The sequence below is a fragment of the Sparus aurata genome, chromosome 16 (assembly GCF_900880675.1).
Source record: "Sparus aurata chromosome 16, fSpaAur1.1, whole genome shotgun sequence".
Taxonomy (NCBI): domain Eukaryota; kingdom Metazoa; phylum Chordata; class Actinopteri; order Spariformes; family Sparidae; genus Sparus; species Sparus aurata.
This window is the reverse complement of record NC_044202.1, coordinates 966,422-982,867: the sequence shown is the minus strand read 5'-3', so window position 1 is coordinate 982,867 and position 16,446 is coordinate 966,422. Positions and strand designations below refer to the sequence as shown.

Here is a 16,446-nt window from a genome sequence, read left to right as displayed (position 1 = left end):
TTCTCTCCTTCAGCGCTGGTTTGGACCCACTTTGGTTCTGAAGCCTGGAACTGTTCTCATCAGTGACGTTTTGACATTTGTATCTTTGAGAGTCTGAAACTGGATCAGGATGGTCATCTGGACTCATCGCTGCTGAGTTCTCATATTTCCAGACGCCTCTTTTATTTTATTTTATTTTATTTCCTCTATTTTTTTACATTTGTCCGTTTGTTGCCAACATTTTGAAAGTTTCCTTCCACCAGCAGCTTCATGTGACTCTGAAGGTTTTGGGCAGTTTGTGATATTTATTTAATATTTTAAAAACAAATTCAACAACAAACATTCAGAGACGTTTCATGTTTTTAAAATTTGGCACCAAAACATTTTAAACATTTACAATCTTTTTCTTCTTTTAAACCTCTGAGAGTTTTTCTTGCTGATGAAGAGATTTTTAAGACACTCAGAACTTTTCTTCTGTTCTGTTTGGTTCTGAAAGTTTCTTTTAAAATGAGGTTTTTCTTCTGGTCTGTGAAACTGGATCTGTCACATCGTCCACTGAAACTTTGATCTTGACTCATTTTTGTTCTGAAGCCTGAAAGCAACATTTTCAAGATGAAAATCCACAAATATTTAAATAATTTTCAGTCTGGTTCTACAAGCAGACTCAGAACCGTTCAGGTGGTTCTTCCTGTGGAGCTTCAGGCGACTCGGAGCCGATCAGCTGCTGACGACTCATAAATAATTATTTAGACGTTACAACAACAAACTTTCAGGGATTAAATTTGCGCTGAAAAATTCATTATTATTCATTATTATCATCAACAATTTTAGTGTTTGCTTCATCTGCAAAGGCTCAAACTGGATCAGAACCTTCAACCTGCACTGAACCTTCATCTGGACTCGTCTGTGAAACATTTCTCTCCTCAAACCTCAAAAGATTTTTACATTATTCTGAATGTTTCTGTGAAAGTTTCATGTGATGCTGAACATCTGAAGCCTCATGTTGATATTAAGACAAACATTCAGAGGTTTTTCAGATTTTACGACTCGGAGCCAGAAAAATAAATCAGAAAAGGATTTTTACTTTTTGAATTCTGTCAGACGGATCAGAACTATAAAGTCTCTCTGAAACTTGGACCCATTAAATGTTGTTTCTAAGAAGATAATCTCCAATAACATTAAATATTATTAGTTTAATTTTCCAACTTGGTGCCGAGAAATTCTTCAAATTCTTCACATTTTTAAGTAAAAGTCATTTTTTCTTCCCTGAGAAGCGTCTGAACTGGACCCGGATCATCCTCAGAACCTTCACTCAAACATTCGTCTGGACTCAGTTTGCTGTCGAGCTGTGGTGTTTAGTTTTTTAACTATTTTTCTGTTTGGTGCTGAAAATTAAAAGCTGTTTTTCCTTTAAATGCACTGAAAGTTTCCACTGGACCAAAGCTCGGAGCCGAGGCCTCAAACAGACCCAGTTCTCCTGGTACCGGTCGGTGACAGCTGCACTGCAAAGTTTCCACTCAAACATGAAAACCAACGATCACAGTAATGAATTCTACTTGATTCTATTTGGAGCTGAAACATTTAGAGTTCTCAGGTTTTCCTCCTCTGAGATCAGAACCAGCGTTTAAAGACAAACCCAGAATCAGACGGGCTTCATGTCTGGTTCTGATGAAGCTGCACGTTCAGATGTTCAGTCGTCGGGTTGAAAAGACGATCCGGAGCCTCGTCAGACTTTAACTTCTCAGATCCAATCCAGATTTGATTTGTTCAGATATTTTTAGCAGCGCTGACTCGTCGCTTCGTTTCGGACTCGGTGCCAAAAAATCTGATTTTTAGTTTTTTATTTTCTGTCAGAAAATAAAAAACATTCTGTGAAGTTTAAAGTCTGATCGGCTCTCTGGTGTATTTATAGACATTAGATTCATTCACACTAAAAAACATCCAAATCCTGACGGGCCTCACCGAGGTCTGAGACCAGCAGAACCAACAGATTCAAACTGGTCAGAACCACAGCGAGGGAACCTGAACGCCTCACAGTCGACTGATATCAATATTATCATGCAGACGCTTTTTAAAGTTTCACTGTGATATCGGTCGAGACGCTTCAGAGCAAACAGGAAACACAAACCGCTGACTCATCGATCGGGTTCTGATGTGGAGCAACAATATTCTGATTGTTCTGTTTAAATTCTGCAAATTCACCAAACGACCCTGAAAAACTTCCTGCAGCCACAAATCCACCTTAAAAATCCACCTTAACACTCCTGAACCTGCAGCAGGGCCTCTGAGGAGCGGCCGCGGAGCATGATGGGAAACCGACCAACACACAGAACCTCCATCCCCGCAGCGAGAGTCCAAACAGACGGAGAGGATGTTCTGATCCAGATCCAGACAAACTTTAAAACTTTAAAACTTAAAAATGAAATTAAAATTAAAATAATTATTCTCAGCGCGTAAAACCAGAAACCGAACCGGAGCAGAACCCGGCGGCAGGTCCGCTTCAGCCGGCGACTCAGAGCCACTAAATAAACCCAGAGATCATCTTCACGTCCTGGTTCTGGTTCCAGCTCCTGTTGGAACCGAATATTCACTCAAACAAGCCGCTTCTCACCCGGAAGTGCGGCGGCTCGCTCCGAGTTCTGACCTCTGACCTCCGACAGCCGGCTGGACTTCAGAACATCCAAATAACATGAAAACACATCCGGATGTTTGGTTCTGATTCTACACGAGTCGCAGCTTTTATTTTGGAATTTTCTGGATTTCGAAATAAATTTAGATAAAAGAAAAATATATATTTACAGGTCAGAGGTTTGACCTTTGACCCGCGCACACACACACACACACACAGTCAGATTCTACAGAATATAATAAAGAGAAACAGACTGGTTCCGTCTGGTTCCGTCCGGGATTCATCTCCAGATGAGACAGACACAAAAAACGAGCGTCTGAATATAAAGAAACAAAACAAACAGCAGCGGGTTCATGACGAGGATCTGAAATATAGAAATATATATAATATGAATATAATATAAATATAAACGTGTCCAGCAGCACGAACACGTTTAATAAATATGTTCTTCTTCTGCGTAAAACAACCGAACCGGATCCGAGCCGCAGCGTCAGAAGCTTCAGCCCGCACAAACAAACAGAAGCTTCTGGAAACTGAAACACCTGAAATATGATTTGATGCTGCGAATGTTTGAGTTTTTTAATTATTATTATTATTATTTGTGCGGCACAAAGAGAAGCGGCTCAGTTTACAGCTCCGACAGAACCCGCAGCAGCCCGCAGCAGCCCGCAGATCGGAACCAACCAGCTGCATCAACACACAGTGACATCACGGCTCACCGCGCTGATAGAGACGCACGTGGAGCAACAAGACGGAAGAGTTTAAATCAGGAGAGACGAAAAATCTGCAGGTTTAATTTCACCTGATGGAGAAAAACACAAAGAAAATGTTTCAGCAGCTTCTGAAAATCTGCTCACAAAACACAAAAAACAACCAGAAACAAACCAGAAATATTAATAATCCATCTGATTTATATCAGTTCAGATTTAAATTGAAAAAACGAATCAAAGTTTAATGAGGCGGGAAAAATGTGGAGATCAGATCAAATCAGACGAGCTGAGAGTTTATCATGTTTCTTTCTTTTTTTTTTTTTTTTAAAGTTAAATGTTTCAAAAAAAATGTAGCTTCAAATAATTTATTTTATTTTCCGGCTGACTTTTAATCTGAGTGTGAAATTAAACCAAATAAAGAGAAACGAGGCAAAAACCAAAACCAAGATCACAGCGACACCAAACTCTCCCACTGCGCCTGAAAGTCTCAGTTCTGTTCAGTAAGAAGGAAAATTCTGCAGAACAAAATCCAACAGAACACATGCAGCATGAAGACCTCGAGGCTCCGCAGGGCCGCGGAGCTGAAGCTGAAACACACCGGAGGAAGTTTCAGTGAGCACAGTTCAGAGTTCATGTGGAGAAACAAAGCGGCACCAGAAGCGTTCAGCAGGGAGCAGAACCGAGGAGAGAGAACGAGCCTGGAGCCGAACCAAAGAGAGCGCACCGAGCCAGAACAACACCAACGCTCCGAGTCAGCGACACACACTGACTTCAGGCTGCACAGACACACAATCTGAGAGTCTGAGGAGGAAAATCAGACAACACACACACACACACACACACACACACACACAGCAGACACGCGCTCAGACACAGAGTCAAGAAATAACAAACAAATCTGCAAGTTGAAGTTTAAATTCTGGTTTTGAAGTTTGGGTTTGATGTGCGGTGTTGAAGCTGCTCGCTCGGGGCGTTCTGCGGGTTCTGCGGGTTCTGCGGGTTCTGCGCACATGAACCCGCAGCGCAGCTCAGTGAGGCCGCAGCCCGCAGCGCTCAGGAGGGGAAAATGTCCCACAGTCAGCCAGTGAGCCTGAACGCGACCTCTGCCGCATCGTTTGACACAGTTTTTCCAGCGAGACGCGCGGAAATCTTTATGCGTAAAAGCTTTACGCACGCGCGCGCTCCGGTGTAATTTTCACTGTGTGTGCGTAAACAACAACAACAACAACAACAACAACTAAAAGTCCCAAAAACACAAACAGATCAGAGTCACGTGGGACAATAAAGAGGAAAAACTCACAGCTTAGTTGTTGGAATTAAAATCAGGGATTTTTAAATGGAAGTCTGGTGGGATGGAAAACACTGTAGTGCAGAACCGCATAAAGAAAAACCCAAATTTAAGATAAAAGCATAATTTTCTGAGAAATCTAAAAAATCAGCTAATAAATATTTTAAAATTAAGAATTTTTGTTGCGTTCAGGTACCTGGTGATAAAAACAGACAATACGGCAAAGAAGACAAAAGGATTGGCGTTAGTTATGAATGTAACCTATTCTTTTATTTGTATTTTTTTTATGATTAAAACATTTTTTTCTCTTTTTGAACTTCTGTAAGCGACAAACACGGGAATAAGAATAAGACCACAATAGTATCACAACCATGAAAAATTGTTTTTAGAGACGACAATTAAAGGACAATCATTCCAAGTAGTATTAGATAATGAGGCATTTTTTCTTCTGTCAAACAAACGGGTTTTTACAATTCTTCCAAAAAACCCAAATTCAAATTACAAATAGACATTTTTTTCTCTCTCTTTTACTAATTATACAAAAAATAAAATAAAAGGAGGAGAAGCGTGAACGTCCGTTTTTTTTATCGGCGATCACGTTTACAGTCAAAGAAGCACATCACAGGCTGAGCCGCGGAAAACATCCATCAACAAACGAGACATTTACGCTCAAACTTCCACCTTCAAATGTGAAATGTTCTGATAGCACAGGAGTTCAACTGACGCTGTTTCCAACGCAGATTAACATTTAATCTAAAGGCGAGGCGGTTTAAGGCGAAATGCCTCCAAGTGCACCAAGAAACATTCGTAGGGGGGCAAAATAGAAACCGGCGCCACCAAACTCCATTCAAATTTCTGCTAATTTAAAAAAATGTTTTGAAGGCTGCGATAAAAATCTCGTTTTAATGGACATTTTCTGCAGCGAAGGAGGAAACATTCCCCCCTTTATTCACTCACTCTCTCATTCATCCACTCACTGCTTAATTCCTACAACACGAGGCCTCAGTCAGCGCAGCACCGACTCTACTGTTTCCTACAAACCGATTCTTTGGTCTATAAAAAAAGTACATGAACAGTTTAAACTGGCAAATGAATGAACGGAGGAACAGCCTCAGGACTTTGACGGCGGGAGCCAGAAAAAAACACACATTTCACTGTATAGAAAATAAAAAATAAAATAAAACAAATTAGTGTTTCAATTTTTGTGAAATAAAATCATTCTCCGCCGCTTCTCCTCTGACCCGCATGAGACCTGATAATACTGCAGACACGCGGGCGGAGGCCGGCTGTTAGAGACATTATTATTATTATTATTATTATTATTATTACCTTTTTTTAAATCTCAAAATTAGACAAAACTATTTTAAATACACATTCTATAAAAAGTAATGCCTCCTCCGACAACAACAACAACAACAACAACAGAAACAAATCAGCCTACAGCTCTCATCATCATCATCATCATCATCATCATCATCTTCATCTGCAGCATCCGCTCTGTGTTCACACTGCACGACTATACAGAGACAAACCCCAGAGACACTTATAGGAACAGACATTATGTACACACAAATTAAAACTGCAGAAGAAGAAAGAAAGAGGAGAAGAAGAAGAAGAAGAAGAAGAAGAAGAAAAGAAGAAGAAGAAAAAGAAGAAGAAGAAAAAGAAGAAGAAGTAGTAGAAGAAGAAGATAATAATAATAATAATAATAATATTAATAATAATAATATTAAAAAATACCTGGAAACTTCAGGGCTGCTTTCTGTTTCTCTGCTGCTCTTTTTTGTTTTGCAGTTTGAGTCTCTCCTCTTTTTTTCTATAGTAGGTAGTTTATAATAATCTTGTATTTTTTTGTACAATGTAAATGTTCAGTGTAAAATGTTCACTTACAGTTCCAGTCATTTTAAGGTTCTCACTCCTTCAGGGGGGAGGCGGGTGGAGGGGGGAGGCAGGGGCTGAGGGTTCGGGGATGTTAGTGTATAAGCGGGTTGGAGGTCGAGCCCTGGTTCTGATGCGTAAAATAGTCAGACAAACCCCCGGAAAGTCCCGAGGAGAAGGCCGGCAGAGAGCCGGACAGGGTCGGCCTCAGAGAGTCACAGGTCAGCGAGGAGGAGGACGGAGCCTGCGGGGAATTGGAGGCCGAAGCCCGGGCGGCCTGCAAGGAGCCGCCGCTGCCTCCGGACTGCGTGGTCATGGACGGGTGCGGGACGTGGGGGAAAAAGTAGCTGGTCTGCCCGGCCAGCAGGTTGACCGAGCACGGGTTCAGGGAGTAAGTGGCCCCGGAGCAAGGCACGGAGAGGCCGCAGGGCACCGCCGAGGCCGCCAGGGCCGCCGCCGTCAGGTGGTGCGTCGCGTAGGGGAGATCCGAGCCGACCAGCCGGTCCATGCTGAGCCCGTTGGAGGACGGGAACGACGAGTGGTTGCTGCCCATGTTCTGGGTGAGCATGGTGCTGTAGGACATGGGGTGAGCCGGGTAACCCGAGGAGGTCCCGTTGTAGCCCAGGGCGCTGCTGGCCCGCGGGTGGTGCAGGGACAGGAAGGGGGACATGGGCCAGTAGAGGGAGCCGGCCCGGTCCATGAAGGTCAGCCCGGAGGTCAGCCGCGCGCCCCGCTTGAAGGCCAGCTTGGCCCGGGAGGTGGTGGAGCGCCGCCGGAGCTTCCCGGTGGTGCCGCCGATGAAGACGTCGTCGCTGCTCGGGTCCAGCATCCAGTAGTTCCCCTTGCCCGGGTCGTCGTAGTGCCGCGGCACCTTCACGAAGCACTTATTGAGGCTGAGGTTGTGCCGGATGGAGTTCTGCCAGCCCTGCTTGTTCTCCCGGTAGTACGGGAAGTTCTTCATGATGAACTCGTAGATGCCGTTGAGCGTGAGCCGCTTCTCGGGGCTCTGCCGGATGGCCATCATGATCAGCGCGTTGTAGCTGAAAGGAGGTTTTTCGTACTTGCCGCTCTTCTTCTCTCCGTCCTTCCCGGAGCCGTCTCCGTCTTTGCCGTCCTTCTTCTCCTCCTGCTTCTCCTTCTCGTCCGGGCAGCTCTCCTGGCTCGACGAGTCACTTTTAGGGTCCGCTTTTCCGTCCTGCTGCGCGGCCGAGAGAGGAGCTTTCTGGTCGGCTTCGTCCGCGGCGCCGGGCCGGTGGTGGTTCTGCTGGTGGTGCTGGTTCTGGTGGTGATGCTGGCTCTGGTGGTTGTTGTTGTCGTTTTGCACGGCCTCAGGCACCAAACTGTTTATACTGAACGACGATTTAGGAATCATTTTCACCTCTTTGCGCTCTCCCATATCCAACATCACCGGGCAATGAGGGGGGAAAATGGCAACGAGCAAAAGCGACGAACACAGCTGGGTTTCAATCTGTCCGGACTGAGCCTGCGAACCAGGACGGGAAGGAAGGAAGGGGGGAACGATAGGAAGAAAGAAAGTATAGCCCAACAAACTATTTCATGTTCGGTTTGGGGAGAAAAAAGGAAACACACACACACAACACACACGTACACACACATCGATAGGAGACAGATAGCTGCAATTAATTAGGGAGCCACAGCCACTAAAGCAAGTAAAAAACATTGGTTGGACCTTTCCAGTCCTCAGCCAACCAGGGGAACATTAGTATTAAATATTAAGGCGTCCTCTGCGCTTTCAGCCAATCATGACGCACAGGGAAACACACACATCCACCAATGCCGTGCACGCTGCAAGAAATACCCAACCTGTCGAGTCTCTTCACGTCTTATTCAGCCTGAGAATCAGAATTTCATCAAAATAAACCTGAAAATGTGACAGAGAAGAAAAAGCGTCACAGTTCTGGAGGAGAATCGTTTGTTTTTTGGAGCTTTGTCGATTTTATTTGTATTTTCATGTTGACAGCAGCGACTCCGACTCACGTTTCAGTCTCATTTCCAACCACAAACACTCGATTTGAAAAATAAATTGAACTTTATTTGACAACGTGGATTTGTCATACATGATTTTGTGTTTTTTTCTAAACAGAAATCAGACTTTAGGAGCGTCTCACGCCCAAACGTCTCTCCGACACGGACACTTTTTGCAGCGCAGGAAACACACTCACCCCTATCAACACTCGCCTGCCTCACCCTCACCCCTCCCCTCTCTCATTCTCTCCCCCACCTAAACTAAAACCGTCGCTGGAAAACACACACCGTGCGTGCGTACACCCAAATCCCCGCCGCTCCTCATATTTACACTCAAATATTTTCCCCTTCGGCGTCTTCAAACTGTTTACATCCAGACTCAGAGGGGAAATAAACAGCGAGGGGATCCGGAGGGCAGGCGGACACGGGCAGGACACGCGGAGGTGATCTGTGTGTCAGATCGCAGCAGACAGGCTGCGGAGCTCGTTCTCCTAAGCCGATTTTCCGTGCGTAAAACGCGCGTAAAATGTGCGCCGGGAGGCGTAAACACGGTGTCATGTCAGCGTGCGGCTTCCAGAAAGGTTTGTCGTCAGTTTCCTCCCGGCGGCTTCATGTTGGAGGAAAATCTGACAACAAACTGAAGTGAGGCAGAAACTCAGTGAATGAATAAAGAGAGTGAGAGGAGCTGCGGGCCGCCGCGGGAGGCGCGTAACATGTTTCACATTTAACTCCAAAACGTGTTTTCATCCTGTTCGCATCCTCAGTTATATTCAGCAAACATCACAAGTTATTTATCAGCTTTAAAGGATCATTCCAACATTTTTACAGCAGGATTTAATTCACTTTCTCTTCTGGGGAATAAAAACATCTTGACTCGTTTAGTTATTAAACCAAAGCTGCTGCTGCTGCTGCTGCTGCGGTGCTCATGTGTGAGTTTACACGCAATTATAAATCATTTGTTGTTGTTTGGAGGCTGATTTCTGTTTTATTTAGACTAAATATATATTTTATTTTATTTTTATCCAACACTGGAAACTAAATTCTCTTTAAACACAGAAACATTTTATTTTCATCAGCGTGAATAAAACTGGAATAATTCAGATGAATAAACAAAATGAAGGTTTGTTTTCTGCAGTCAAACTGAATGAAAGAATATAATCTAAATAAATACTCCCAGTATTACTGCAGTACTACAGTACAAGTACTGCAGCTCTGTTTCACTACACTCTGTATTACTACACATTTATTTATGTGATGCTATTATTAGTATTAATTGATAACACTGCTGCTGACAGTGTTATGTTCACCACGTGACCACGAGCCTGTAAACACGTGACCACAAATAATAAACACATGATGAGACTCAGCTATGAAATCACACGTATATTCATTTTCTATAATAAAGAAAATATAGGATGTTATTTATGTCTCTAAATGTTCTAAGGGGGCTTCCAAAGATCGTCTCCATTAACAGCTGACACTTCTGCTCCTACACAACTATTAATAAGAGCCTCCAGCATCTTTTATTAATATTACTGATGATGTGTCTGCGTGTCTGAGGCCGCAGCGGACCTCCACACTTGTTGTCTGCAGCAGATTTTCAGAAAAAAAAAAAGAAGAAAAAAATAAAAAGGAGCATTTGAACTCTGGATTTCACCTCAAACTGTTTAATCTGAGACACGTGAAGCGGAATCTGTCGCTGCGGCTCCTCGACAGCTCGTTTAACTCTGTTTAAGGCGGTTTGAGGGCAAAATATTTCTGAACACTTAACAACAAAATGTCGCTGATGTGTGAAGCAACATGTCCCGAGCTGAACTGCTGATCCGAGACACGTAGAAAAAATAAAAACTTAATTTAACACTTTTGGAGATTTTTCTTCAGTGAAGTCACTCAGAAACAACAATTGGAGGAAACAGCAACATGGACTGTTGGTGCGTAAATGTGACACACATCCTTCAGTAACCAGCTCTTTTTGAAAATGTCCTCCAGTTTAGAAAACTAAATATTTCTTTGGCTCCAAAAGAAGCAATTTTCCTGTTGTGTTGGGAACTTTCCCCCGCAGCAGCCGCGGCTCGGACACAGGCCGCCGCTTTTACGCACGGAAACACTGAAGCGTGTCGGAGCCGCTGGAGCTCCACAAGCAGAGAAGGTTTTCTCTGAGCAGGCTGAAGAAGAGAAGCGAGTCCGTCACATTCAGCTGACGGAGGAAATGTTAATAATAATACAAATAATTGTAGAAATACGTTTTAAAAAATTTTTTCAAACCGTCGCAATAAGAAGATTTTATCTCATTTTTGAGTTTGTTTGTTTTTTTGCTCGTTGATTTTTTCATGAACTCATTTTTGCCTCAAACTCCATTTTGTGCTTGTTTGAACGCTTTTGTTATTTTATCAGTGTTTGTAAAAATCCATCAGGAAATATTTCAACAGGTTTTTATAATTGTGCAGTTTTTACATTAATGACACATTCAGCTGGAAAATCTGACATCAGATCAGATCCGAGCTCCGCACTGACTGTCGCGTTATAAAGCTGATGTTCGGACGATGGAAACATGTTTTTACAACGTCAGTTATTATAATTTCATAAATATTTGGATGATTTCTAAAAACAATCAGCAAGCAAAAATTTTAACTGACAAAAAAATAAATAACAAGGCGTCTTTACGGGCTTTCAGTCACATGAAGATGGTTTGGAAAGCTCCTCAGATAATAATAATAATAATAATAATAATAATAATAATAATAATAATAATAATAATAATAATGTGTCCGTAAAAATGAATTTATTTTGGATAACATTTGCGTCACGCGTCATGCTTTTATTTTGATGGGACGGTTTATCTTGGTGTGTGTTTGCGCGCTGCTCTGTGACATCACTGAACTAAACAACTGAACATACTGCTGGTTTGTTGGTGTTGCTGTTAGTTTGCTCACAGAAGCTGGAGATGTGAGCGCGGTTTGGAGAGATCAGCAGCTCCGCTTGTATGTTCTCTGCTGCGTGTTGTTGTTGAGGAGGAAGAGGAGGAGAGAGGAGGAGAGGTGGAGGTGGAGGAGGTGGAGGAGGTGGAGGAGAAAAAACATCCATATAACCTCAGAAAGAGGGAAAAAAAACCCAAGCGCCAGTTTCACGTCCGGATTCATGTTTTCAGGAAATAATTCTCCGGACTGAACCTTTAAAATCAGAACCAGCAGGTGGATCCAACCGCGAGCAGGGAGCAGAACCTCCTCTGACGGGTGCCGGAGGAGGACACTTGGATTCAAAGGAGTAAATGTTAGAAAAACACTTCACATCAGGTCACACCACACCAGACTCCAATCATTTTCTGCAGGATTTTAGGCCGATTTTAAAGGTCAGAGATGCATTGTGACCTCAGAGAGAGTCCCAGCTACCAGCATATCACACCAACCAGACTCCATTCACTTTTCTTCTTAATTTCAGAACACATCTTAATGATCAACATCGTGGTGTGAAGCATGAGAGACGGAGACTGACGAGGTGGGCATTCAAATCAAACCACTCCAGACTCCATTTGATTTCTTTTGAACTTTAAAACCCATCAAACACTCAGTAACGTTCAGGCTCCAGAGCGAGGTAGACTCTCGCCTCTTTTGTTGGCCAACTACCAGACAAACCAGACTCCATTCTGTTTCTGATGAATTTTAAAAACAGGACCAACAGCTGGGACGTCAAATAAAACCAACCCAGACTCAAACCCTGTCACCACCATCAAATCATTTACCATGGCAGACTGTCGAGGGTTTAATGCTTTTTAAAATTCAAAAGAAAATGAATAGAGTCTGGTGCGGTTTGATTTGAATACCCAGTTGTCAATCTCTATGTCTCGCTACAAATGTGACCATGTAAATGTGTTCTAAAATCAGAAGAAAAATGAGTGGAGTCTGGTTGGATTTCAAGTTGCAGTTGTGACTCGACCAACAAAAGAGGAAAGAACCGCTGACCCCCCTCTGATCCTCGGCACCGCGAGCTTAACTGTATAAATATGTTTTAAAATTTACAAGAAAATGAGTGGAGTCTGGTTTGGGCTGATTTGAACTCCCAGTTGTTATTTGACCAACAAAAGAGGGAAAAGTCAACCTCCTTCTCAAACCTGTCTCGTGTTAACACGGCAGAGAACTGAAGGTTTAATGTGTTTCAAATTCAAAAGAAAGTGAATGGAGTCTGGTGCGGTTTGATTTCAATACCCAGCTGTCAATCTATATGTCTCACTGCAAATATGACCATGTTAATTTGGAAGAAAACTGAATGGAGTCTGGTGCAGTTTGACTTGAATTTGCAGTTTTGGGAAGTCAGTTCAGCCCAAACCAGACTCCATTCATTTTATCCTCAATTCTGAACACTCACTCCAATCAAATACTTGATTTTGCAGATGTTCACTTTCTGCTCTCTTTTGTTGATCGAGTCACGACTGAAACCAAACCAGACTCCATTCATTTTCTTCTCAATTTTAATGTTTACATGGTCAAATTTGTAGTTTGAGAAGAGAGAAACGTAAAGATTGACGACGTGTATTCCCGTCAAACCACACCAGACTCCATTCATTTTCTTATGAATTTTAAAACACATTGTTTGCATGAACCTGCAGTGCGAAGGATCAGAGAGGTCGACTCTGTTGGTCAACTTCCAACCAAGACTTCATCAGACGCACAAATAAAAGGATTAAATCTTGAGACGACACTTTGGTGTGAAGAGTGAATATCTGTGGTGACAAACATCTGCTGATACTAAAGCAAGTTTGGAAATAAACTTTTCAATGAAAGTGATAAAAAACATTTTCACCAGCTGCTTTCATTTCATTGGAGCTGTCCACCACATCTCCAGGCTCCAGATGTCCGTGAATGCGACACATTTAATCCGTCTTGTTAGCAGATCTAAACATTTATATTTGGTACAATAACGCAGAAAATATCAGCTTCACTCTCCACGAGCTTCATTAAAGTTTTGACAGTTTGCACGCGAACAAAATGGATTTATTGACTGAAGATAATAAAACAAATGTAATTATGACTGTAAAAACTTTCTGATTGTATTAACGTGAGTATTTTTGTGTTTGGATGGAACAGGAAGAGTTTTTAGATTTAATCAGCGCTGACGAGAGAACGAACATGAAGCCGACCTTTGACCTCCTTCATAATTAACATCCGAGCCATCAGAAGATTAATTGTCTTGATTTGATTCAAACATCTGTTTTCATCGACCCGTCAGTCATCCCGTCAGTTTCACACCAGCTGCAGATAATTTTAGCTGCCGTGTTTAATCAAAGTGAAAGAAGAGTTTCAGATCCGATTCCTCCACAGAACCCACGAGTTTAAAGTTCTGCGGCTCGTCAAAAAGGTTTCATCTGGATCTGAAACAAGCAGAACATCTGCTGTGTGTGTGTGTGTGTGTGTGTGTGTGTGTGTGTGTGTGTGTGTGATCGATATCGATCAATGAAGCTAATCAGGAAGCAGCTAGAGACCGAGAAAGAAAACAGAGAAGAAGAACATCAGGTTCAACGACCTTAAAGGGTTCCTCGGGTTCTTTAAGAGGTTACAGGTTTTTAAAGGTGTTCTGTGGGTTTAAGGGGGACTGTGAGGGGTTCTAGGGGTTCTAAACAGGTTCCATGGGTTCTTCAGCCAGGTGTGATGTCATCAGCGGGTCCCTGTGGTTCTAACATTGAGGGTTTTCTGAGGTTCTTGTGGTGGTAGGTTTGTAGTCGGATTCACAGGTTTAAAGGTTCTTCTAAGGGCTCATGACTGAGAGATACTGGGTTGAGGAGGTTCTGATGGTTTTCTAGGGGTTTTAGCAGCGGGCCCGTGGGTTCTTTAAGGAGGTTCTGCAAGGTCTAAACAGGGTTTGTAAGGGGTTTCTTTAAGTTCGTTAAGGTTTCAGGACGTCTTGAGAGGCTCTTGACCCTCTTTTCAACAGGTCTTGGGTTCTTAAGGAGGTTCTGGAGTGAGACCACCAGCTTCTGATAAATTCTCCATGAGGCTCCTGCAGTTCTCATAGGAACTCAAGTAGCCGGTTCTTTTGGTTCTCAAGTACGATCCAGGAGGTCATTAAGGGGGTTCATGTGGATCAAAAAGGGGTTCCAGCAGGCCTTGGATCCTCACTTCTTGAAGAGTCCCAGGAGGTTTACTGGATCCTCCTACACCTGGGTTCTTTTGGGCTTGGAAGAGTTTTCATCACGGTTCCAGAGCTGTTGGGGAGGCGGCTCGATCAGGTTTTAAAGAAGTTTAGGGGTTCTCAGGTCCGTATGAACGGGTTCGTAAAGGAGAACCAAGATGTTTCAGTAGGAACTTCCAGGAGGTCTTTGTGGATCCCTCTGGGCCTCCAGAGGTTCCTCGTGGGTTCTTATGGGTTTAAGGGTCATCTAAGAGTTTCTTATGTTGGTCAGTGTTTGCATGAAGGGGTTCCTGTGGTTCTGAAGCGGTCCTGAAGGTTTTTCATTAAGTGTTTATGAATTGTATTGAACTCTGAGGGACTCCGGTGCTCTGAGGTGTTCCAGGGAACGTTGAGGATTCTAGGATCCGTCTGAGGTTCTGTCTGTGTTCCACAGATTATTAAGGGAGTTGGAGGGCTTGTTTTGGGGCTCTGTCGGATTATTTGAGTATTTCTGGGGGTCCAAAGGTTTTATTTATTCTGAAGGGAGAACTTGAGGTATTTGTCGGGTTCTTCTGGGGCTGCAGGGACTAAAGTGAAGTCCTGGAACCCTCTCAGGTGCTGCAGAGGTCTTTAAGGTCTTGTTGTCGGTCCTGAGCTCAGGAACCAGAAGCTTCCTCCTGTCACCTTTGACCTCTGCTTCCTCTTGTCTCAGGAGGCCGAGAGGAGGAGGAGAGGAGAGAGGAGAGGAGAGAGGAAGTAGGAGGAGAGAGGAGAGGAGAGGAGGAGAGGAGGAGAGAGGAGAGGAGAGGAGGAGGGAGGAGGAGAGGAGAGGAGAGGAGGAGAGGAGGAGAGGAGGAGAGAGGAGAGAGGAGAGAGGAGAGAGGAGAGGGAGGAGGAGAGGAGGAGAGGAGAGGGAGAGAGGAGAGGAGGAGAAGAGAGGAGAGAGGGAGAGAGGGAGGAGAGAGGGAGGACGAGAGAGGGAGGAGGAGAGAGGAAGAGGAGGAGAGGACAGAGGAGAGAGGAGAGGAGAGAGAGAGGAGAGGACAGAGGAGAGAGGAGGAGAGGAGAGAGGACAGAGGAGAGAGGAGAGAGAGAGGAGAGGGAGAGGAGAGAGGAGAGGAGAGAGGAGAGAGGAGAGGAGAGGAGAGGAGAGAGGAGAGAGGAGAGAGGACAGAGGACAGAGGAGAGAGGAGGAGAGGAGAGGACAGAGGAGAGGAGAGAGGGAGGAGAGAGGAGAGAGGAGAGGAGAGAGGAGAGGAGAGAGGAGAGAGGAGAGGAGAGAGGAGAGGAGAGAGGAGAGGAGAGAGGACAGAGGAGAGGGGAGATGGCGCCTCCCAGTGGCGGAGACAGGAACTACACCAACATCCTGCCTGAAGCTTCTCTGTCATCGATCCATCTGATCTGATCTGTGATCGTGTTTCATTAAATCACTACGTCACAATAATTCAAATTAATCGAGAGATTCAAATGAACTGAAGATGCGTTCAGGGAGCGAAATAAAAACGGACATAAAGGCTGAAATCCTTCATGGTCACGTCCTGAACTTCTGTTGTTTCTGTGATGAAGCTGATTATTTTGGCCTTTAATCGAATAATCTGATTAATAATAATAATAATAATAATAATAATAATAATAATAATAATAATGAGAAATAGAAGAAAATAATAATTTTCTTGTGTAATAGCTTCATATTATTTCTGTAGTCTGAGGCCCAATAAAAGCAAATGCAGAGTTAAATAATCATTCTGTGTTATTGTATTATTAGAAACAACTAAATAAAAAGTAGAGTCTGATTCTGGTTTATTTACAGTTAAAGATACAGTAGAAACAACTTATTGTAAATATTCAACCTCCAGAATAAAGTTTAATCTTCA

General features: G+C 43.5%; 1 protein-coding gene across 1 annotated transcript; it reads right to left on the bottom strand.

Moving 5' to 3' along the window:
- Positions 1–6,317: 6,317 nt before the first annotated feature.
- On the bottom strand, positions 6,318–8,216 carry foxg1a (forkhead box G1a). The gene has a single exon (XM_030443077.1). The coding sequence runs from the start codon at positions 7,887–7,889 to the stop codon at positions 6,579–6,581; it is 1,311 nt and encodes a 436-aa protein (XP_030298937.1). The 5' UTR covers positions 7,890–8,216; the 3' UTR covers positions 6,318–6,578.
- Between the last annotated feature and the right edge of the window lie 8,230 nt (positions 8,217–16,446).

Bases quoted from the DNA above. Each gene is read 5' to 3' on its own strand.
- foxg1a (XM_030443077.1), bottom strand. From the start codon at position 7,889: ATGTTGGATATGGGAGAGCGCAAAGAGGTGAAAATGATTCCTAAATCG.